Source organism: Ammospiza nelsoni, chromosome 11 (assembly GCF_027579445.1).
Source record: "Ammospiza nelsoni isolate bAmmNel1 chromosome 11, bAmmNel1.pri, whole genome shotgun sequence".
Lineage (NCBI taxonomy): Eukaryota > Metazoa > Chordata > Aves > Passeriformes > Passerellidae > Ammospiza > Ammospiza nelsoni.
Window position 1 is genome coordinate 19,161,139 of NC_080643.1, and position 25,112 is coordinate 19,186,250.

General features: G+C 43.7%; 1 protein-coding gene across 4 annotated transcripts in view; it reads right to left on the bottom strand.

Annotated features, from left to right (window-relative positions):
* The window catches only part of RAF1 (Raf-1 proto-oncogene, serine/threonine kinase), a 43,101-nt gene that overhangs the window by 1,675 nt on the left and 16,314 nt on the right, over positions 1–25,112 (bottom strand). The window contains exons 3-18 of one of the 4 annotated variants that reach the window (XM_059480471.1): positions 21,019–21,234; positions 20,236–20,348; positions 19,154–19,256; positions 17,401–17,558; positions 16,403–16,501; positions 14,818–14,971; positions 13,392–13,451; positions 11,630–11,657; positions 11,411–11,538; positions 10,002–10,119; positions 7,301–7,385; positions 6,027–6,203; positions 4,562–4,608; positions 2,889–3,007; positions 1,132–1,263; positions 470–604 (exon numbers count right to left, since the gene is read on the bottom strand). In XM_059480471.1, coding sequence (XP_059336454.1) covers positions 470–604; positions 1,132–1,263; positions 2,889–3,007; positions 4,562–4,608; positions 6,027–6,203; positions 7,301–7,385; positions 10,002–10,119; positions 11,411–11,538; positions 11,630–11,657; positions 13,392–13,451; positions 14,818–14,971; positions 16,403–16,501; positions 17,401–17,558; positions 19,154–19,256; positions 20,236–20,348; positions 21,019–21,225 — 1,863 coding nt within the window. In that variant the 5' untranslated portion in view covers positions 21,226–21,234. The remainder of the gene's footprint in view (positions 1–469; positions 605–1,131; positions 1,264–2,888; positions 3,008–4,561; positions 4,609–6,026; positions 6,204–7,300; positions 7,386–10,001; positions 10,120–11,410; positions 11,539–11,629; positions 11,658–13,391; positions 13,452–14,817; positions 14,972–16,402; positions 16,502–17,400; positions 17,559–19,153; positions 19,257–20,235; positions 20,349–21,018; positions 21,235–25,112) is intronic. The other 3 variants (XM_059480474.1, XM_059480472.1, XM_059480475.1) reach the window with 3 other exon arrangements.

Sequence of the window (25,112 nt, forward strand, 5' to 3'; positions counted from 1 at the left end):
TAATTAATGAGTATAAGAAAGTCTATAGTCCATCCCCATAGTGACAGGACAAGGTAAAGCATCCCTTGTAGAAATACCAAGAATTGCTCCAGGAGTTTACATCCCCCAGTGGATTTTGTTTCCTTGTTCAGAGGTGTGGGGAAGGAAAGGAGCAGTGGCCTCTCATTTCCCTCAACTCTAAAATGAAAGGAATATCCAGAGATAGATTTCACTTTTCTGGACTGAGGGGGTTTGGTTTGTCTCTGGGCAGGTGAGGTGATGAAGGCCCAGCACAGCCTCAGGTTGTGTTCCATGGACTCCCAGAACTGCCAGTCCAACCAAAGCACAGCCCAGAGCTGCATTAGCAATGAACACAGACCCAGGGCAAGGCTGCACTTGCTGTTCCCCAGAATTTCCATCTGCAGAGTCCTGTGTGCCCAAGGGCTCCTCACAAGCCCTCAGGCCCTGGGCAGGACCCCACCCCGCTCACCTGAGGGAACAGAGGCCGCTCTTCCCTGACCTTCTTCAGGCAATCTGCTACCAGCCTCTTCATGGCCTTGGGGCAGTTCTTGTACAGCTTGCTGAGGTCTGGGGAAGCATAGCCCCTGCCAACCATGAAAATGATCTGCAAAACAACCACCCACAAAAAAACCAGGTTACACAGGGGCTCGCTGCTGGGCAGCTGGGATGGAACCCAGTCCCACAGGGCACTGCCCTGCAGGCTGGGCTGCCTAGCAGCACAGACTAAACACAAATATTCAATATTCCAAGGCTGGACAATAGTTATTGGGGTTTTTCCATCAGTAAAAAGCACCAAATCCAATCCTCCTGATGCAGCAGCAGCATATTTAACACCAAAATGGGAATTTCCCATAACTGCAAATGTATACAGCAATATTTTACTGTGCACCTGGGAATAAATTAACAGGGCACTTCAAATATTTATATACAAGGAATTTTCTCCTTTGAGTACCTGCCCTGTCAATCCTGAGGTGAACTCTCAGTTCCACATTCACTGCTGACACCAGGCAGGCTGGCAGCCCCACCTCAGCTGGTTTAATAAATAATAAATTTGTATTTTCCCTGCATTTCTCCAGGCCAGGGGATGTGCCATGGGCAGAAGTGAGCTGGGCTGCCCCAGGGGGCTCCTACCTGATCTCTGTTGTTGATGTGGGAGTAGGGCAGCTCCCCTGTCATCAGCTCATAGAGCACTATGCCATAGGAGTAGACATCTGACTGGAAGCTGAAGGGGTTGCTGTCCTGCATCCGGATCACCTCGGGGGCCTGCAGGGGAACAAACACAAACAAAACTCAGCAGCAACAGCAGAAAGCCAAGAGAGAGCATTTGGGAAGCAGAGACTGAGCTCAGCTGGAAATCAGTGAGCAAAGGGCACCCCAAAGCTTGAGGAGTTTACCTAAAGCTCTGGACAAGCTCAGGCTACTCCACATCTAATTAAAATTATCAATACAGTTCAAATCAATGCTTTAACTGAACAAGCATTTTGCCATTAGAAAAAAATATTAATATTTGGATTTGCAACGTTTATTGACTCCTGTTACATCTTACACAGAACTGAGCCAGAGTTGCACCACCAGTTCTTAAACTTGGTATCAAGGTTAAAAGGGAAAATACAAAACTCTCATCTCTTGTAAACTGATACCAAAACTTGGTCAGGAAATGTGAAAGCCAAACACAAACCAGCACATATTGAACAGATCAGGGAAGAAATGCAGGAACATTTTGCATATTTCCTAGTTTAACATATCCCCAAAGTTTGATGAGGTTACCTAAGGCTCTGGAGAAGTTCAGGCTACTCCACATCTTATTAAAAATAACAATACAGTTCAGAACACACCAAAAAAAAAAAAAAAAAATCAATGCTTTAACTGAACAAGCATTTTGCCACTAGAAAAAAATATTAATATTTGCATTTGCAACATTTATTGACTCCTGTTGTACCTTACACAGAACTGAGCATGTGTTTCACCATCAGTTCTTAAACTGGTATCAAGGTTAAACAAATAAAATATATATTTATATATATAAATATATAAAAATACATAAATATATATTAAAAATATTTTCAAAAATACAAAACTCTCATCTCTTGTAAATTGATACCAAAACTTGGTCAGGAAATGTGAAAGGCAAACACAAACCAGCACATACTGAACAGATCAGGGAAGAAATGCAGGAAAATTTAACAGCTTTGCCAATTATGAAGCTTCTTAAAATAAACATTGTCAGATGACTGAGCAAAACAAGGTGTGAACCGTCAGAAGAATTTTCCCCATTGACTGAGATCTTTTCTCCCTCCTAAAGAATCCCCGCAGAATTATTAAGCAAAGCACTAAAGTACAATAAGGGATCACAGGAGCTTCCAAGGAAAGAGAAACAACCTTCCCTCCTGTGACAGCTCAGCAAACATGGGCTACAAATGACTAAAATAAATATATTAATTTTTTTTAAAGCCTGCAATGAGCAAATATGCAGGGTGGTGTTTTTCCCCAAGGTCTGTTTCATGTACACAAATACCTTGCATTGGGTAAATTAGTTTTAAATCCTTTTTTTTTTTTAAGAAAAGCTTTTAAAATTTGGCTTTTTGTACAATTTTTTTTACAGAAAAGAACATTTCTACTTCTGGAACTCTGTTTCAGGTGATGTGTGTATTTTACAGAGCACAAAGCATCCTGACATTCTTAATACACATTCCCAGATACACCGGCAGCTCTAAATATTTCAAATCACTCCCAAGCCCCAGTGGAGAGCCCACGGGTGCCTGGTGCCTGCTCTGCACAATCCAGCCCCAGCGTTCCCTGTCCTGGAGCTGAACCCAAGCCCAGACAGACGGACAGCCCCGAGCGCTCAGGGGGTGCAGAGCACTGAAATGCAGCAAGGTTGTGCTCACCATCCACAGGATGGAGCCCGTGGGCTGCTCCACCTGCTGGGACCCACTCCACCGGGATTTCACAGTTGCCAGACCAAAGTCTCCTATTTTCACTGTGAGGCCTTCATGAAGAAATATATCTGTGGCTTTGTTAAAGAAACTGCACAAAACTGAGTCAAACGTTGGATATTTTCTGACCTGACTGACAAGTGCTGCTTTTTTTATTGAAACCTGCTGGGAGCTGTATGGGAAACAAAGGAAAGGGATTTTAAATTAACATTTAACACTAAACCAGAGCAGATGTTCAGCAGCATTTGCAGATTTATCTTTATGGTGAGCCAGGACAGAAATCAACAGTTCATTGCCATCCATGGCTGCAGCTCCTTAAATAACTGAGAAAGGGAAACAGCTCAGAGGTCTCAAACTCAGAAAAGAAAATTAAGAAAAAATAATTACAAGGATAATTAAGTATCAAAATAAAATCTATTTCCATAAAGTTCTCTGGCAGATCTGCTGAGGTCTAACTATGATTTTAACTGCAAATATATCCACACTATTTACAATTATCTCCTTCATGGATCTGTCACTGATATCTATATTATATATATATATATATATATATATACATATATATATATATGTGTGTGTGTGTTTATATATATATGTATTTATATATATACATATATATGTGTGTGTATGTGTATATATTTATATATATTATACATTTTAGTTACATATATTTATATTTTATATATAAACATATTTATAATATATATTAAATATATATATATTTTAAAAACCCCAGCACCTTCTCTGCTGGGTTTATTCTAAGAAGTTATCATTTAATGATTCCACTTAGGAATGCTGCAAGTTCAAGGAGATAATTCAGAAATATAAACATTACTGACTCCCTCATTTCTGTCAGGAGCAGAGCAAACTTATTTCATAAAAATGATCATCATTAACTAGGAATCACAAATTTCTGGCCTCCTATACAGTAAAATAATTGAGTTTTTTTAAACTGAAAATAGAATCCACTGACACTGTGGAACTACTGGACTTGGCAGATTTTTTATGATGACATTTGCCAAAACATCCTGGTCACATCTGATGGAAGGAAGCCCCAGTTCCCATCTCCAGGGATGCTCTGGTAATTCCAAAATCAGGCATTTCAAAGGTGAAAGAAATCAGCTCACAACATTTTCACTCCAGATGTCTTACTGAATATTTATTTTTGCACAAAATATAATTGTAAAAGTCTGCCTTTTCTTGAGTTTAAAGTAGAATTTTGGCTTCATTTCTGCCAACTATGCGAGGACTTTTAAACACACTAAAAATACCCAAGAGACAGAAACAAACCCATGTGTGCACACAGATGAACACACAGCTCCCATCAATGAGAGCAGCATGTGGGTACCAGAGGACTGAATAAACCTCATTTCAGTAAAATTAGAGAATTCTGGAGCACAACTCTTGCACATCTTTATCCCAAGTGTGGCCCTGTGGAAGTCCTTGCTAGTTCATCAACAGGGACTGCCCATTAGTAGTTATATACATAAATATATTTTAAAAAGCTGCTGCAACCCCCACAGAAAGCAAGCTCCAAATCACCATTAAGAAATCCCTCCCTCCCTCCCTCCCTCCCTCCCTCCCTCCCTCCCTCCCAGCAGAGAATGGAGACTCGGGAAGGATACTATTGGATTTCATGTCTCTGTGGATGATGTTCTTTGCATGTAAATAGCTGTGAAGGGAAAAGCACAAGAGCCATTAGCAGGGCTGCTCACAAACCATCAGCATTTTCATTGCCCCCAGACACTTCATTCAGTTTATTCCACACCCAGCCCCTTCTGGCTTTCCACAAATCTACTTGGGGAACAAAGACATGGAGCTGTGCTCAGTGCAGAGAAGAAATGCCAGGAAGGAGTGGCACAAATTCATTAACCCTGGGAACCTGGGGCTGTGCTCACAGCCATGAGCTCTGTGCCCTGTGCTGGGGCTGACAGCTCCAAATGGACATTTAACCTGCCCAGATCCTGGAGTCTGCTCCAAATGGACATTGAAACCTGGCCTGATCCTGGAGTCTGCTCCAAATGGACACTGAAACCTGGCCTGATCCTGGAGTCTGCTCCAAATGGACATTTAACTGCCCAGATCCTGGAGGTGACAGCTCCAAATGGACATTTAACCTGCCCAGATCCTGGAGTCTGCTCCAAATGGACATTGAAACCTGGCCTGATCCTGGAGTCTGCTCCAAATGGACATTTAACCTGCCCAGATCCTGGAGGTGACAGCTCCAAATGGACATTTAACCTGCCCAGATCCTGAAGTCTGGTTTGCAAACCTGGGCCTTGAGCTCTGCAGCTACTCCTGTGCTCTCAGCATCAGAGCCAGGGCTGAAAGCAGAGCTGGAAATGCTTCCAGAAACATCTGGGTGAGTCCTGGGGAACAGAGCAGCCACACCTCAGCCCACAGAGCATCCATCAGTGTGTGTCAGACACTGCAGGGTTACGCTGACACAGGGAGGAAAAGCCCCTTCATTCTGAATTTACAACAGCTATCATTTGCTGCACTAGAGCAAGAGCTCAGGCTGGACAAGCAGATAAAATAGCTGATAAAATAGAGAAAATCTAATTGATATAAGGGAAAGAAGGGGGGAAAGGGAAAAAAGGGGGGAAAGGGAAAAAAGGGGGGAAAGGGAAAAAAGGGGGGAAAGGGAAAAAAGGGGGGAAAGGGAAAAAAGGGGGGAAAGGGAAAAAAGGGGGGAAAGGGAAAAAAGGGGGGAAAGGGAAAAAAGGGGGGAAAGGGAAAAAAGGGGGGAAAGGGAAAAAAGGGGGGAAAGGGAAAAAAGGGGGGAAAGGGAAAAAAGGGGGGAAAGGGAAAAAAGGGGGGAAAGGGAAAAAAGGGGGGAAAGGGAAAAAAGGGGGGAAAGGGAAAAAAGGGGGGAAAGGGAAAAAAGGGGGGAAAGGGAAAAAAGGGGGGAAAGGGAAAAAAGGGGGGAAAGGGAAAAAAGGGGGGAAAGGGAAAAAAGGGGGGAAAGGGAAAAAAGGGGGGAAAGGGAAAAAAGGGGGGAAAGGGAAAAAAGGGGGGAAAGGGAAAAAAGGGGGGAAAGGGAAAAAAGGGGGGAAAGGGAAAAAAGGGGGGAAAGGGACGGGCACTCACTCCATGCCCTGGGCGGTCTGGCGGGCGATGTCGATCAGCTGGAACATCTGGAACTTGGTCTCCTGCACGTGCAGGTGTTTGTAGAGGCTGCTGCCCTCACACCACTGGGTGACAATGGCCAGGTTGTCCTTGGTCATGTAGCCCATGAAGAGCAGGATGTTCACGTGCCGGGTCTTCCTGACAGAGGAGCACCAAGAGAAATCAGTGGCTGCACCCAAAGCGCTCCCCAGGGCTGCTCAAAGGGCACTCCTGGCTGGATGCACCTCATCTCTGCAGTCCCAGCCCAGTGTGGGAGTCAAGTTTGGGCTCACAGATAATTAAAATACAACACAGTTGCCATTTTCTGGTTTTTCAGCTGGTTTTTTGCTTTTTAGTTACAATACTTCCTTTTAGTTACTTAAAATCAACATTAAAGAAAAGGATGTCTGAAAACCCAAGTGGTTTGACATCAACAAGCAACAGCCACACTTGCAAGTGGGGTTAGAAGTCACAGGAATGGCAGAAATCACCCTGGAAGCTGGGAAAAATCCCAGCTTTAGGTGGAAGACTAAAGACTTCCTTCCACCCCCCAATTCTTCCCCATTCCCAGCTGCTTTCACAAACCAGAACTTTTCCTTCCACCCCCCAATTCTTCCCCATTCCCAGCTGCTTTCACAAACCAGAGCTTTTCTTTCCACCCTCAATTTTTCCCCATTCTCAAATGCTTTTGCAAGCCAGAGCTTTTCCTTCTATCCCAACTTTTCCCCATTCCCAGCTGCTTTCAAAGACCAGAGCTTTCTTTTCTTTCCAAACCCTGATTTTTCCCCAAGAGAGACCAAAGGATGGCTGTAAACCCTCAAGGAATTATCAGATACAGAGATGAGTTTTTTATCTATCTACTTGGTTCAATTGTCAGAAGTAACATCACAAACACTAAAAAACCTCAGGATCTGAAAGCAGAGAACAGTTACACTCATCAGTGCATGTGCTTAAGGAAAAAAAAATTATTGTGCTGCAATTTGAAGAGGAGCTTCAAACTTCAACACTTGAAGAGTTCAAGTGTGGTGAGGATTAGGGCAGAATTTATTAATGCCCACCTTCACTGCCCAGTGTGGTCTGAGCAATGTGGGTGTTGAGAGACCACAAAAATACTCTGAAATAGGACTGTCTTTTTTATTCTTCTCTGGAAATCTGCTTTTTGTGAACAGAATATTGGGCCAGAAGGCTCCAGGGAGGGCTGGGAGGCAAATGCAGCAGCTGGAATATCAGAATTTAGCAGTGCAACACCAACTCACCTCAGGACAGCCACTTCATTCCTGAAAGCCTGGAACTGCTCTGGGGTTGGGTCTACAACCTTTAGGATCTTCACTGCTACATCCCCTGGAAATACAATTACCACAAATTTATTGAAAGTGCAGCTTTCCTTTCCTCCCCAAAATAACATAAATAAACAATGAAACTAAAATCCCTCATCTGTGCACAGCACACCTCTACTAAAGGGTCAAGATTTCCCTGCAAATTCCTGTGGTATCAAGCAATTAATTTAGCTGAATTTCAGTCTAATGGAAAAAGCCATTAATTAATTATTTACACACTTCCCTTCCATTTTTAAGGGAAAAAAATTCCCTTAAATTTTTATTCTCTCCTCCTTTTTGCAGGACATATGTACACACACCTTTGTGGTTTTATTATCAAATTTATTATCAATTAAATATTGAAGTGTTTTATAAATAAACTTCATCTGAGCACATTAGAAAACCCAACAGCTCTCCTTCATGCAGAATTTCATTAATTATTTAATTCTTGAAGAGGTGTGAATGTTCTACTAAAATAAATCATAATATAAATTTAGTTTTTATTATAAAATCTGACTGAATTCATTTTTCCCCTTGATTTCTGTGTCCCATTTCAGTTCCATAATGAAAATCAGACTTTCAGTGTAACAATATTGCTTCCCTTCTGCTGACAGCATCTGGGCTTTGACATATGCAAGTATTTACTCATTAAAAGTAGAGGGCAGCAGGTAGGTTTCCAGATTTGTTTTTTCAGGTTTTTTTTTTCTGACAATTCTGCCATTTAAATTAGAGCCTGGAGGGGTTTCTGTGAGCTTCTGTTCAAAATCACAAGCCATGAATTTGGAAACAAATTCTGCAGCTTTGCAGGGTGTCTGTTTTCAAAATATCCCCACTACAGATCAAACTCTCACATTAATCATTTTTTCATTGAAAAAACTCCACAATTTATTTATGCTGATTTCCTTTCCATCCCACCTGGAAATGAAGCATGCTAATTGAACCACAAAGGTTTAAGAGAAGCTAAATATAATTGAAGAGCAGGCTGTGGAATTTCCCAGCTAACAGAAAATAAACCCTTTCAGAAAGCAAGCTGGGAACATGGGAGTGAAGAGATCAGAGCCGTGAGAATGGAGAGCTGTGAGATTGAGTTTGGTGTCTGAGCTTTGCTTTAACCCCAGGGCTGCTCTTACACAGCAGATCCTGGTTCTGCCTGGGCCTTTGGTGAAGGATGAGCACCCAGCAGCAATAAATCCATTTTCCCTCTTCCCTTGGAGGCAGATGAGCACCCAGCACCCCTAAATCCATTTTCCCTTTGGTGACAGATGAGCACCCAGCAGCAATAAATCCATTCTGCCTGTGCCCTTGGTGAAGGATGAGCACCCAGCACCCCAAGATCCATTCTCCCTGTGCCTTTGGAAGCAGATGAGCACCCAGCACCCCTAAACCCATTCTCCCTTTGGTGGCAGCTGAGTACTCAGCAGCAATAAATCCATTTTCTTTTTGAAGGCAGATGAGCACCCAGCAGCAATAAATCCATTCTCCCTGTTCCCTTAGTGAAGGATGAGCACCCAGCAGCAATAAATCCATTTTCCCTTTGGTGAAGGATGAGCACCCAGGTTCAATAAATCCATTCTCCCTGTGCCTTTGGTGGCAGATGAGCACCCAGCAGCAATAAATTCATTTTCCCTTTGGTGGAAACTGAGCACTGAGCACCCCAAAATGCCTTTTCCCTTTGGTGAAGGATGAGCATCCAGCACTCCTAAATCCATTTTCCTTGTGCCTTTGGTGAAGGATGAGCACAGAGCACCCCAAATGCATTTTCCCTGTGCCTTTGGTGGCAGATAAGCACCCAGTGGCAATAAATCCCTTTTCCCTTTTGTGGCAAATGAGCACCCAGCACCCCTAAACCCATTCTCCCTTTGGTGGCAGCTGAGCACCCAGCAGCAATAAATCCATCCTCCCTTTAGAGGCAGATGAGCACCCAGCCAGGTACAATAAATCCATTTTCTCTGTGCCTCTAGTGAAGGATAAGCACCCAGCACCCCTAAATCAATTTTCCCTTTGGAGGCAGCTGAGCACCCAGCACCCCCAGATCCATTTCCTCTGTGCCTTTGGTGAAGGATGAGCATCCAGCACCCCTAAATCCATTCTCCCTTTGGTGAAGGATGAGCACCCAGCACCCCTAAATCCATTCTCCCTTTGGTGAAGGATGAGCATCCAGCACCCCTAAATCCATTCTCCCTTTGGTGAAGGATGAGCATCCAGCACCCCTAAATCCATTCTCCCTTTGGTGAAGGATGAGCACCCAGCACCCCTAAATCCATTCTCCCTTTGGTGAAGGATGAGCACCCAGCACCCCTAAATCCATTCTCCCTGTGCCTTTGGAGACAGATGAGCACCCAGAACCTGTAATTCCATTTTGCCTGTCCCTTAGTGAAGGATGAGCACCCAGGTGCAATAAATCCATTTTCTCTGTGCCTTTGGTGGCAGATGAGCACCCAGCACCCCTAAACTCATTCTCCCTCTTCCCTTGGTGAAGGATGAGCACCCAGCAGCAATAAATCCATTCTCCCTGTGCCCTTGGTGAAGGATGAACACCCAGCACCCCTAAATCCATTCTCCTGTGCCTTTGGAGGCAGCTGAGCACGCAGCACCCCAAGCTCCATTTTCCCTGGGTGCTGCCCCCCAGCTGCAGACTCACCGTGCCACTTGCCCTTGTAAACTGTCCCAAAAGAGCCTGAGCCTATCCTGGTGGAGAGCATCACTTCACTGGCTTCTATCTCCCAGTAATAGCTGGAGTCTCTCTGTCCACGAGGCCTCTGCAACAACAATTCACAGGGAGTTCATTTCTAATCACCTGTATTATACACACACAAATAAATTAAGTAACTTCCTTCACACAACTTCCCCCTGGAACCTTGAGGGGCTGATCCTGCAGTTTGGATTTTTGTTTTTCTCCTCAGTTTGGGAGGGTGGTGGGGGTTTTTAGCAAAACACCCAAATAAAAAATCACCCATTTTCATGGATGTCTTGAACTGTTTATCATGAAGGTCTGCACTAGAAAACTAAACCCTAAGGAACATGTATTTTATGATCAAATATTTTAAAACATCTGAAATATTTAAGAGAGTGGTTTCTTCAAAAGCACAATGCTAAAATTCTGCAACTCTTAAATGGAATAAGCCAAACAGATGAGAGCAAAATTCCCAATGTCTAAGTGAGCAAAACCTGTGAATCCCACTGAGCAACTGTGTTCTCCTTGTGAAAGCTTAGAAGCCTTCAAAAATTTCAAGATATTATCAATTATTATTATCAATTGTTATTCTAACTCTTCTTTCTTTCCCCCACCCCTAAGTTTAAATCAAACCTTTGAAGGAAAAGTTGTATTTTGTAAAATCTGGTTTTCCCTGAGACATTTGACTGTCCAATGGAAATGAAGGCATTGGAAACAGCACAGTTCAAACAGGGCTAATAAAGCCAATTTTAAATAAATTAAAACTGGATCAAAAGGATGTAACCTCGAAAGATTTAAAAGGAAATCCTTGGACCTGCACTGACAATGTCACACCACTGCCTGAAATTCATTTGCAACCCAGAACACTTTGTTCTGAGCATTTATAACCCATTTATAACAGTGCCATCATTCCCCAATTAATGATAATAAACTGCTCCTGTATACACAGTGCAGAGCAATCCAAGATTATCTGCACCTTTTAGTGCAGAAATTCATCCCTGCACCTTTTAGTGCAGAAATTTATCCCTGCACCTTTCAGTGCAGAAATTTATCCCTGCACACCTTCCAGTGCAGAAATTCATCCCTGCACACCTTCCAGTGCAGAAATTCATCTCTGCACCTTTTAGTGCAGAAATTTATCCCTGCACCTTTTAGTGCAGAAATTCATCCCTGCACACCTTCCAGTGCAGAAATTCATCTCTGCACCTTTTAGTGCAGAAATTTATCCCTGCACCTTTCAGTGCAGAAATTCATCCCTGCACACCTTCCAGTGCAGAAATTCATCCCTGCACACCTTCCAGTGCAGAAATTCATCCCTCACCACTCTCCCAGCAGGGTGTAACTCATTTTGGAATTAAAACAAACACCATACTTACAATTTTGTTTTTTTCTTGTGTGTTAGATGCAGGGGCTCTCTCTCTTTGGGCTGGGACTGGGGTTTTAGGCTGAGACCAGCCAGTTGGGCTCATATTGTTAGGACTTCCAGACAGAGCAGAGGGTGAGGCTTTAAGACAGAAACACAAGGAAACAGGTGATGAACAAGAAAACAACCAAATCAAACCATATTAGAAAATGTTTCATTTTTGAAACCATACCTGATTCACTATGGCTTCGAATTGCATCCTGCAACAGAGAAAATGGATAATAAAGTTAATAAATGTAAGAGAACACACAAAGGAACAAGCAGGGCTGGTGTGGAAATTGCTGGGCCAGTTTTAGTGCAATGCAGCACTGGCCAGCAGCTCCAGGATTGGGGATCTGCTCATCACACCAATCCTGCAGGAAACCCATGCAACTTGTGAACTCTGACAACACAGGGAAGATTCACAGCATACTGAAAGGACTGCTACCAAAAAGGAAAGAGAAAAGGGCACAAAACAAGAAGAACCAGCAGCAACACTGCCTGCATTCCCCCTGCACCTCATGCTCGTGTTCCAGGTGTGGACAGAGCTCCTGGCATGGCTCTGCCCCAGGGGACAACTCCCAAACAGCTTCTGGGTAAAGCAGGACTTTTAACCCCCCCCAAATATTCCACCTCAACACCCACATGAAATAGCTGTACATACTTCAACCCCCAAAAAGCTACACAAGTGCCCCTACACAAAGCCCTCTCCTTTTCCAAGCACATTCCCACAGGGAATTTGGCATTTGAGCAGTGTTTCCCACAGGTCACCAGGACAGTGCCACAAGTGTCACCTCATGCCACGGGCACAACACAACTCTAGAGCCATGCACAAGAGAGAACTAAGCTCTGACAAACAGCACTGCACAGCTTTTCTCACCTGCCTTTGGCATTATCCCAAAGTACAAACAGCAAAGGGAAAATATCCAGGGACTGTGTGAGTACAAAGCAAGAACATGCACTACAGAGAGGTTAAACACTGTCAAAGTTAACAGAAGTCAATGCAAATTCTCTAACTAATTAGTAGAATAATAAATGTAAGATTTCATAGGAGGACAGAACAAGCCCACATTGCACTCCACAGTTTCAAATTAAGATTATCCTGAGCAAAGTTTCAGTTATAAAATACATTGGTTTAGCTAATTAGTTGCATTCACCCAGGCTGGACTAAGTGCAGCATTCTTGCAGATTGCCACTGCTCCACACCTGAGTGGATTAAAATAAAATCTGCATGAACAACCAGTGAAGAACTCCTCAATTTCATTATTTTGTTCAGTTTAAGGATAATAAAGCCTTTCAGAACTCAAACAACAAGAGATTGGCTTTGTACATCAGCCTGAGAATGTAACTGCTTTCAAGGAGGCTGGCAAAGGGTAACTAAAGAATTCAAATTGTTTCTCATACTTTTATGAGAGTTCTTACTTCTATGTGGAGTTCTTACTTTGAAAAAGTATTTTTGAGCTTCAATCCTGAATATTTGTTTATTTGCTTCAGAATTCAACAGCAAACAAACCAAACCCCCTGTTCCTACACCAGTAACACCATCCCCAGTGCTGCAGTTTGTCAACTTTACTTGGATGGGAAATAAAAACAGTGACATTGTTCTTAATCTCAGGGCTTTGGATGGGTACAGCCAATAAAAACCATTTCCAGAGGGAAAAGCCACCCAATGGATGTGTTTTGAGAAGGTTTTGTTTAAAGGCTGTTTAATGCATTCTAATCCAAGCCTATTCACACTCAGAGGAGGATGAATTCAGCCAGATAAACTGAACATGAAGCTCTTCATCCATCTGCCTCTTCCAATAACAGCCTCAATATTTGAATATAAACATGCTGGCAAGATTCTCATCAGCCCAGGTCCAGATTAAACACTGCAGGTGGACACTGCCATGGCTCACAAGTCCCAGCAATGCTGTTAATGACAAGAAAACAGAAGGCACCAAGGAAATACCTACTCTTCCCCTCAAACAAAAGCGTCTGCACCAGGAGCTGGGAGAAGCATTCAGGCTGTTATTCTAGGCCAACACAGTAAGAGATAAAAGAAAAGAACAGAGGAAGTATAAAAAAATATTTCTAAAAATTAAATGTTAGGCTAAATGAAAGAAAAAGTAAGCTAATTTGCTTGATAAATGATAATTAAGTGCAGTAAAATTTTGAAGTATTCCTGCTCAAACCCAGAGGTTCACTAGGACCTATCCTTGGCTAAACCATTTTTTATTACAGTTTTTCTCCTGGTTTATTAGAAAGTCTTTACTACTTTCTTTCTGCATTGTTGTGGGGCCTTTTAAAAGCTTTTAGGATGTAACAACTATTTTTATGGTAATGTGAAGATCCAGAATAGAAAGTGTTTCTGTCTTTACTGCTCTGCATACAGAATAAAGAAAAAATGTCTCCTTAAAGACTCATCAGTCTACCAGGATCAATAATTCAGATTTTCTTGAGTGCTCCATTGTGGTTTGTGCCATCAGAGATGGTCAGCCTGGCCTCTGAACCAGCAAAAAGGGCTGGGAGCCAAAGAACCCAGAGAGAAAGGGAGGACACAAACCCAGCTGACACAGAGCCTCTGAGCAAAAATGCCTCCTGGGCTGCAGGGCACTCTTGCTCTGCTGCCAAGGGCCAGAGGAACTCTCTCACCCCTTCAGAGGATCTTCAGGTTTCACACAAGTCCATAAATCACAGCTGAAGATGCAGGTGAGCTCAGCAGTGAAGGGCTTTTGCTTGGCCTCCAGAGTTTTTAAACTATTCCAGAGGCAAAAGCAACAAACAGGGCTTGCTGTCTCTCCCAGGTCCTGCAGTTCCTGCACACCACTTTGTTAAAGTTGTCACAAACCAAAATTAAAGAAACCCAGCCACTTTAGGCCTGACTTCCAAGAGTTGTCCCTCACTGCCAGTCTAAGGGAGGAAAACACAAAAAAAGGCTGCTTGAAGGCAAGAAGAGCAGGAATAGTCTCAGCCAGACTGGCTTCAGCCCACAGGCCCAGAGCTGTCATTAATTCCATTCAGTGTAACACAAAACAGAGCCCCAGGAAGCTCTGACCTACCCAGACTTAGGGCACCTTCAGTCTGATTGAAAATTAACACCAGCCCCCCACAAACCCAGACTTTTAAATTTAGAAGAACATTTTTAGACATGTCTAAAAAGCATTTCTTCACAAAACTGACTAACTGCTAAACATCTTTGCACACCCCTAGAATTCACCATTACTCCAGCCAAGTATTAACTGCAAGAATTAACAATGAACTCCCTATGCAAAGGTGTCTCCTGACGCCTTCCCCAGTGAGGCAGCTGAGGAAGATGGTGAGCAGAGGGGAGGAAGGCAGGGAAGGCAAGGCCCCAGGGGCTGTGGCAGGGCAGGGCAGCCCCTGGGGAGCCCAGGTTACCTCAATGATCCTGCTGTCCACGGGCATGGTGGTGCTGACCATGTGCACGTTGGGGGTGGAGGTGGAGCGCTGCCTTTGGGACAGAGAGCCCTCAGAGGAAGGGTTGGATGGGTTGAAAGTGAAGGCATGAGGTGTAGAATACCTGTGCTGGGAGCTGAGAAGGAAGCAGAGACAAAGGGAGAGTTGTGGTTATTTTTATTTCCCCTCCTGTGGCAAGTGACAAACGCTGTTCAATGTAACCTGTCCAAAAGCAATGCACACACAATTCCAAGCAGAGAAAGAGCTGGGATTTACACATCAACTAAGCTACTTGGTCAGCTGAATCAGTCCCAGTTTCATTTAAGAAATAAATTTGAAAAACTAGAAGATCTTGTCAGCTCATATATTTAATTAGTGTGTTTAGCTGAGGTCTGGTTTTGCTGTTAGGAATTTTGCCACCTCAATCCCCACCAAATCACATTTAATACACTGACAAAATACTGGCTCTGAGAGATGAATTCAGGACTGTGAAACTAAACAAACTGCTCATTTCAAGCCTGTTAAATGCACAGCTTAAGAGCTAAGCCCTGAATCTGCAAAGCTTTGCAAGACTGTTCAATGGTTTGCACAGAACAGCCAGCAAGGAAGTCATGAAACCCAACACCAGTTAAAAGGAGGCCAAGACTAAAATCCAGCTCAACAAAGAGTTATAAATCACAGCTAAGGCCACTCAGACCATAAGGATCCCAAAACACAAATGCATCTTTACTGAAATGGGCCAGCCTTCACAAAACCCTTCAAAATATCTATAAAGTTAATAACTCACTGTTCAACAACACTGGAAATAAGAGTGAGACAGCAAAGATCAATTCCTGATGCAGTTCCCATTAAAATAAAGAAATAAAGATATAGAACCATTTACAAGTCAGCTACGTGCTCTGTGCCTCATTCCTGACCAGACTGCTCAAATGGGTGCAGAAAAAACAAAAGCTGGCCTGCTCTCCTCAGCCTCTAGAATTTCAAGGGAAAGAATACAGGCACGTGTTAGGGTCAGGGGACAGGCCCCTTGGAAAGGGACACAAGATTCATTTCAGCACTCAAAACTACAGGAAACTTCTCTTTAGGTATCAGAATTTTCTTTAGAGGAGCAAATTTTCAGTCCCCACTGTTCTCTCCTTAAATTCCTATCTGTCATCAGAATATCAGAGCATTATTTTAGTTATGATGTGAATCATCCACCACGAGACACAAACTCTCAATGCACACTACCTGATCAGATAAAATAAAATTAATTCACAAAAATACCAAAAGGGAGCCTTGGATTTTCTTAGGCAGGAAAACAAAGGTCTCCAAAAAGCCTTTAATACTCTACCTTAAGATTTAAGGCTAAAAATTGCAACTATGTAATCTGAAATCAATGCTTTGGTGGATCTGAGAACAAGAAAGTTGTCTGTGATGAAGTGGTGTTGCTGCCTTGCACATTGATCCCAACCTTGCATCACACTGCTCTGCTTTGGAGGAGCTGGGGGTCTCTGGCTGCTTTGGATGGATTGTTTTGAGAGAAGTGTATTTCCCAAGAGAGAAATGACAGGAAATACAAGCTTACCTAACAGGTATCCGGGAGACAGACTCCCGCATCCGTCTCATTGTCAAGGGAGGTAGTGCAGGGACACCACTGTCACTGATATTTGAATTTGGGAACAATCTGAAATATCAACAAAAACAATTACAACTTCAACTGCTACACTACCTCCTGTACAATGCTCTTGAAAGCTGAAATTTGAAAGGGCTGTTTCTTTGCAGCATGATTAACTTCATGAACACATTCCTATCTTTACATCGTGTTTTTCCTCTGTGTACAACTGAAATCTCTGCCTTCAGACTCCCAAAGAAAAGTTCCACATGTTCTTTCCAAACGTGAGAGACAAAATCTTTTTATATCAGACTTAAGGTTTTCCTGAAAGGGCACTTGACACAGTTCAGCTCTATTAAAACCAGGTAGCACCCAGTGGCACGAGTCATCCTGCACTCTCTTAGTATGGGAAAATGCAGAACCACGTGACCAAGTTTAGTTATAAAAAATTACAACCACTAAGACACATAAAAACAATTACAAGCTTTAACACTTTTGCATAAAAGGACTTGTAACATCATAATTTTCAACTTTTTGTAACTGGTATCAGTATCCTCCATCTGTTTTCTCACCATTCACCATTTTCACCAGAAGCTGAGGTGTAGAACAGGTGAACACTAAATTTCCAACAGCTAAAATCCAACTGAATCATGGCCTGGTTGATTCCTAACATGTGTTTGTGAGAGGAATTGCTGTCCCCTGCTCAAAGGGCATTGCAGCAACTGCCTGGTCATTCAAGGTGTTTGTTTGCTTGTCCCAGAACATTAAAATGCAGAGCAAGAACAAACTGCAGCTGATGTGCACGGCCTTTGGGGAACAGACACTCATTGCTGGCTGTTGCATGAGCTCAACCCACAATTCTGCTCACAGGGACTGCCTTCCCCACAGCCCCAAAGGATCTCTGGGATCAGAGACACAAAAGCAAGTGTCAGCCAGACTTGCTGGTGCCATGAGAAAGGAGCAGTCCTTACAAGAGCTGCCTGATGTTGCTCCAGTCCACACACATGGTTGGCACCTTGGTGCTGCAGTGCTCGTGGAATTTGTAGCCACACGTCTGACAGCGGAAGCCATTGAGCAGGAACTTCTGGCAGATGTCACAGAAGGCAAGCTTCAGAAATGTCTTCCTGGCCTGGAAAATACAGCCAGTGGTTATTAATTAACTAATTAACTCTTCATTAACTGACATTTGGATCTTCAGAGCCCAACAGAAATAAATAACCACGGTAAAATGCTGTCAGAGCCCCTAGGTTGCTACTGAGCTTAAAACCACACTCAAATATTCCAGAGTGGATTTCCAGGTTGGTTGGACACCTGGGAAGTTCAGAAACACTGAAGGCTTTATTTACAGAACAAACAAACAAAGAGAAAGAAAAGGACAGGTGTTCTGTCAAATGCAAAAGTGATTGTTTTTCTCAGCAAGGTGACAGAGCTGTGTGAGCCAAGAGCTGGGGTTTGTGTTTGTTTCCAGTAGCACCAAAGAGGTGAAAGAGCATCAGACTGGAAGGCCCAATTCATTTTTTTTGTTAGCCAAAACTCTTGGTGTTTATGACTAACCAATAAGTCTTGCATGAGAAATACATTTCTTAGTAATCAAAATAATAGAAGGAATTTGTACTTTTTTTTTAAATGGCAGCCTACTTTGTTTTTTTTAAAGCTTCTGAAGTATGAAAAGATTAAAATGAACCAAGGGGGTTTCCTCCTCCAGAACCTACTGGAGAGAAAAGCTCCAAATTTCAGCCTCCTCCAGACCTGGAGAAAAATATTCATTTTCTGCTGAGCAGCTGCAGATGACATTTTCTGCAGTTTTTTTAAATGTAATGTAGAAGTAAAGTGACTTTCAGGTTTTGCAAATCAGTCTTAACCTTTCTAATGGATGTAAATGACAATCCTTTAGGATTTAGGATTAGCACAATGTATTTCTAGAACAAAACAAGAAAAAAGCTAAAATATGGGAACAGAGTTCCTTCCCAGGGAGAAGACAATAATGCGAGGTAAAACAGTGAGAGTTGGGCATTATCTCTGCAAAAAAAAAGAATTTTTAAAAATTTTTAAAAAATAAAAAAACCCACAGAGCACAAAACCACCTTCTATGTTTTGTGTGGAATAAACACAAAATAATATCAATAATTTAAATAATCCATTTTTGAGAAGGAACTACAAAGTAAAGCCTTTCATTCCCCCACAGAACACTCATGTCAAATTACAAGGCAGCATTAGCTCACAAAATAATGTCATGACCTGCAGAATTAACAGCATCCCTGAATATCCAGTATAAATAATAAATATTGGACCATCAGTTCAGTAAAGCTGCTGAACTTATCCAGCCTTTTTTGGCTGATGAGCTAGAGACTAAAAATGGAAATTTTCTGCCTTTTCTGGACTTTAAAGACATGAGTATCTTACAACAACAGTTACAGACACAGGTATTTACGTAAAATAAAAATGGCACTCATCAGACCTGTGAGGAACATGCACAGTGTGAGCTTTGACAGGCTGACACACCTGGGGATCACCAGGGTAATAAACACAATTCTGGCATTTCACTGCAAAGTGATATTTAGGGAATGGAATTTGTGGGGAACAGGGGTGAAGGAACCAACCCCAACTTCTGAAAATCCCTGTGTAAGAAAGCCAAAAGCTTTTTAATGCTCACAACATTCTCTGGCCAAATCTGTGGTTCAATAGATAAATTTCCCAGCAGAACAGAGAGCAGGACAAGCTTACAAAATTGTGAGTGGTGAGTGGGACATGGTCAAGGAAATCCACTCGCAGCTCCTCTCCAATCAGGGAGGCAGCATCTGTGTTCCAATCCAAACGTACTTTCTTCCTGAAAGAGAACATGGGGACAACAAAATCACTTTGGGGATAAGTCTGGCCTCATCAGCAATTATGCTTGGTGAGTTTTCTTGAGTAAACTGAAAACAAATACCCAAAAAATCATGGCTAACCTCGTACAGTGAGCTGGATAGATCTCAGTGTCTTTCTCTCAAAAAAATCAGAAGCAAGTCACCTCTTTTTCTGCTCATTTTTTAACATGTTATTTCTTTATAAAATATTGACATAAAGCACCTGGAAGTTTTAATGGAGTCACAGAAACACCCTTATAAATGTAACAGAAATTATGAGTGCCACAAAAGCCATTATGAAGGTGCTTGGGCAGGGATTGGTGACCCCAAAATGGCCTCAGCTGCTCAGAGATGGAGCCCCACAAATGCCTGAGGCTGCAGGGAGCTTTAAGGCCAAGGCTGAGGAGGTGGGAAGTGCTTTAACTCCATGAGATACCTTCACTCCCTCAGCTTGTAGAACAGTCATTTGGTATCTAATAGCAGCATCCCCAGTCCTACAAATAAATATGGAATATGTGGAGTGAGACTGAAATCCAAATATTGGGAAGTTGTAGAGGAATGCAGAGCCTTAAAACTGAGCACACAGAACTGTTCAGGGCAGTGGGCAAAGAACCACTGACACTGAATTTACCAAGCACAAAGGCAGCACAGAAATGCACCTCCAATATGAAGGAAGGCATCACTTCTTCTAGAGCATGGCAAAACCCTCACTAAGGGGCTGCAAGCACTAGAGGGAACCCCTCCATTTTCAGTATTTTCAGTATTTAGCTTTAAAACAAAAATGAAATTGCCAATACACAGGAAGCTGACAGAGTTACCCCAGAAGAAGGCAACGAAAGCAACACAAAGTGTTCACAACCAAACTGCTTTAAAAGAAATCAGCCAGAGGGGAAGAAAACATTACTGCTGCTATTCCAAACCCAAGACTTTTACATTCTCTGGAGGAAGTTTGACTCTTACCCCCTGGGCTCAGCAAGAAGTCGAAACACTGCACAGCACTCTGGCTGCAGCCCCCTGACCTTCAGAGCCTTCATCAGACAGTCATGCAGGGTCATCCCATTCCTCACGTTCACCTGGGAGCAAGGGGGACACAACAAAACATTTACACACTGCTGCAAAGTTTCTTTAAGCTTTTCCAAGACCATTTTCTCATTTTCAGAAATTCCAGGAAAGCTGCACAAAGTGCACTCCTGCAAAGTTCTGAAGGCAATTTATAACTTCTCAGTTTCTTACAATGACTGAGTTTCTATGAAACAGGATTTTACACAAGCAGGCAGCCTCCAGAAGGAACAGAAATGCAGGCAAATGGAGCTACCTCAAGTACAGAAAAAGGTTTAATTTCTATTTCAGGGAACTTTGGGTAAGACTATTATTAGATACACTCAGCTCCAAGAAACTGAACAGAAGTGTTTGCTCAACAAGTTTCACTTCGGTTTTAACCCCCACACTTCAAGTGAGGAAAATGACAGAAGTGTCATGCAGGCATCATTGTTTAGGTCATCCAACAATGACTTTTCATGTGGAACATGCTCATGTGCTTTAGAAAATTCACAGCAATGAGGCAGAGCAGCAGAGCTTCTCAAAATACAGATACAGAGCATATTTCAAATAAACCACATCCTCTAAAACCACCCAACTGCTGACCATCACTCAAGCCCAGTAAGACCCTTTTGAAGGAGGGGATTTCTGGTGGTAGGGCCACCCCCAGCGGGGGCAGGAGAGCATTTGTGAGCCCACACTCACCACGGTGCGCTGCTTGTTGGGCAGGAAGACGCGGATGGTGTTGCTGGTTTTGGACGTATCCGAGATTTTGCCGTCGTCGGACGCCCGGCGCTGGTACCCAAACTGCTGCACCAGCGTGGGGGAGATGCAGTTGGGGCCATCAAAGACAGAATCCTTCAGCCCAAAGCCATTGCTGATGGTCTTCCAAGCTCCCTGGATGTGCTCCATTGGTGCAGCCTAAGGAACATTGGGACAGTCAGGGAAATGGGCACGTCCTTCCCTCTGCAGTGGGGCTGCCTCCTCCTCCTCACACAGCATACTTCAGACTTTTCTGGAAGCTTCTGGAGCTGCTCTGCCTTGTGAGGTGACCAAGCTACACTGCAGGTACAGCTCACCCCCAGCTGCACAATCAGCCTGCTCCTGAAAGCATTGCACTTTATACACAGACAGAGCAGGAACAGATGTGTAATTCCTCCCACTGCACTTCACCGGCAGGGGAATCGACATTATCAGTGCCTGGGGGCTTTCAGAGAGGGGGCCAGAATGTACAATCAGAATATCCTGAATTGGAAGGGACCCACAGGAACACCCAGTCCAACCCTGGCCCTGCACAGCCACCCCAACAATCCCACCCTGGGCACCCCTGGCAGCTCTGGCAGCCTCAGGGCTGTGCCCATTCCCTGGGCAGTGCCAGCACCCTCTGGGGCAGAACCTTCCCCTGAGCTCCACCCTAACCATCCCTGGTGACAAGAATAAAGAGCTCTGTAGGAGGCCAGCACAGCAGTCCTGAAAACCAGATATGCCACACAGGCATTAGCCCACACTGTTAAAAGAATTATTAATTAATTAACTAAACAGGAATTACAATGAAAAGAATTAATTAAGGAATCTATTTTTATCACTGATTTTGAGGCTTTGGTTATTTGGGTTTTTATAAATATTGTCACAATTTACATAGTGTGAAACAGCAAAAAAAAAATCTGTCAAGCTTCATACCCACTATGCTCAGTTACATTTCAGCATAAATAAACCTGGGACAAGTGGGATTGTTCAGCCTGGGAAGGAGAAGGCTCCAGGGTGACCCAGCTGAAACCTTCCAGTACCTGAAGGGAGCTACAAGAAAATGGAGAGGGATTATTTGCAATTAACAGGATACAAGGAATGGCTTCAAACAGACAGGAAAGAGGTTTAGACGGGATATTGGAAATTAAGAATTTTTCCCTGGCAGGGTGGGCAGGCCCTGGCACAGGTGCCCAGAGCAGCTGTGGCTGCCCCTGGATCCCCGGCAGTGCCCAAGGCCAGGCTGGACAGGGCTGGGAGCACCTGGGACAGTGGGGGTGTCCCTGCCATGGCAGGGGTGGCACTGGATGAGCTTTGAGGACCCTTTCAACACAAACCATTTGATGATTTTACAAACACCTTCCAGTGCAAGGACACCAACAACCCCCTCCCTGCACACATTTCTGCACATGCAGGGACACAGATAAAGGCATCACTGAATTCTCTCCCCATTTATCCCAACTGCAATGCAGCTTGAACTCCAAATTGTACTCAACCATCTTACTCAAAATTAGGCAAAACCAAAGCCTGTACAGAAATCCAACAACCTCATTCAGAACAGCCAACACTGACTGAACACCTGTCAGCAGCTGCTCAAGTCTCATCTCATGTGTGGTCCTGCACCTCCAATTATCTGAACCCTCCAATACATTTCCTCATGTTTATGTCAGGGAAAAGCCAACAGTGTTTGTTTCAGTTGAAGAGTTAAAACAATGAAATTCTTGGATAAGAAAGATTTCCACTAATGTTAAGTGGCCTTTTCTGGACTTTAAAGACATGGGTATCTTACCACAATAGTTACAGACACAGGTATTTATGCAAAATAAAAATGGCACTCACCAGACCTGTGAGGAACATGCACAGTGTGAGCTCTGCCAGTGTGTGACACCTGGGAATCACCAGGGTAATAAACACAATTCTGGCATTTCACTGCAAATTGATATTTAGGGAATGGAATTTGTGGGGAACAGAGGTGAAGGAACCAACCCAGAAGGATCAGCTGAATTTCAGAGTGTTTTCCTTCACAGCACATTTGCAACTACCTTTGGTCCAGACCTCAAGCCAGGTGTGACCAGCAGCCAGAAAGGAAATGGAACCAAGTTCCAGAGAAAGGTTTGGTTTAGGTGAAGTCATGACCACCACATGCAGCACCCTCAGCCTCAAAGAGAACCTCCAGCCAGTTCCTGAATATCTCCTGCACTGCCAGCACAGCCCCACCTCCCCTCCTGCCAATCCTCAATCTATCAGCTCTGCAGGTCCACTTGGCCAAAAGTTCAAAATGTTAAAATATCAGTAAGATTTAAACTCCATGCTCAATCATCTAACAGGATTGAGATACTTGGATGTTTTATTATTTTTAAATCTATGGCACATAAATGACAAGAGTTTTATATTTGATGTAAAAAGGGAATAAGGAAGACACTGAGACATTCTGAAAAGTGAGGAATACAACCAAGTTCACCACACACCTCCCAATTCCTGGGCACCAGAAAGGTGAAAAACAAGTTGTGTTCAGTTACAACACCCACATAATGCACATGGCAGCTGAAAGAGTAACTCCTGAGATGGCAGCAATAAAAACTGAGATAAACTCTTAGATAAGAGGGGAAAGATGAAACCCAGAGAGCTTCTCTGAACTTAACCCCTATGGGAAACTCCTTTGTTTCACCCTTCCAGGTAACAGATGAAACTAAACAGAAAGAGGAGCTCAACTTGATTTTTCTGCTGAGCTGAGCTAAGGAATTGCAGGACAGCCACCAAAACCTCCTTGTCCCTGCTGACAGAAGTTGACAACGCCCCAACATTACATTTATATTTAATATTTTGATATGCTATCAACATTTCCTGAAAAATTCCAGAGAAAGCAGGAAATGACAAAGAATTCACACTTGCATTTTGACAAAAGATAAAAATACCCCACAAGTGACTTCCCTGCTCTCACAGCATTCTCTCCCCCAAACCCTGCACACTGAGGCACAGCTACCAGGGAAGATCACAGCAATGTATTTTAGGGTTGTTACACACACAGAAAACACAGACAGCAACTGCTCTGAGCCTGTGTAGATCCAAATGTCAGTTCTATCTTTAATTAGGCATTTGCATCCTTCTCTCCCAGGATCTTTGCCTCAGAACAGAGTCAGAACTGGCCATGTCTGGCACAGTCCCCTCCCAGCAGTGCCCTGCTCTCTCCTGCCGTCACTGAGGGTTTGCCACCTCTCTTGGCTGAGGTGGGTTTGCTCACAGCTGTTGAGTTCTTTCCCTAGGAAATGGATGTACCACACTCACCATCCTCAGCTCTCCTCCTCCCCAACCTCAGGGAGGAGCCAGCACCAGGAAAAGATGAGAGCAGAGGTCAGAGCTGGCCTGGAGCTGCCAAAAACCTGCCAAGAGACCTGAGGGCGGAGGGGCAGGGGAGAGAAAGGGAAGTTGACCAGATCTTCAGTCTCCCGGGAGAGACAGGGAATCCCTGCTGGAAAGCTGCCAAACCTGCTCTGGCATCCACTGCAAAGGTGGGGCTTGTGGAGAAACCCAAACTGTGGTGCTGCTGACTCCTGCAGCCATTCAGAGCAGCCCCCGAGGTTCCAGGGCCCCACAGACACCTCCTGACCCGGGCCATGAACAGTCTGCCTGAGAACACTCAAATTCTGGCTTCACTTCTCAAGCCTTACTCCAGATTATTCTCATGGAAGGACAGACAGACAGAAAGCTGCTGCTTAGGAGGTGATTCTGAATTAGTTCCACCTTCCTCCTGCCCTCCAGTGCAAAGATATTGATATAAATCATTACAAAACCATCCCTTGGAACTGCAGCAGCTCAGGGAGGAGAGGAGAGCACTCACATGGCACCAAGTGAGCAGCTTGGGGCTGACAGAAGTGACATTTAGTGACAGCCCAACACTGCACATCCACACACATCTATGTGGCTCACTCAGAACCCTGCAGGGGCACAAGAGCAGAACAGAGCAGGGAGAACACCTCAGGCCACAGGTGTGAGAGCAGGAAATTGATGTGCAGAGCACAGCCCACCCTGGCAGCAGATTTATTGCCTTTGGGCAT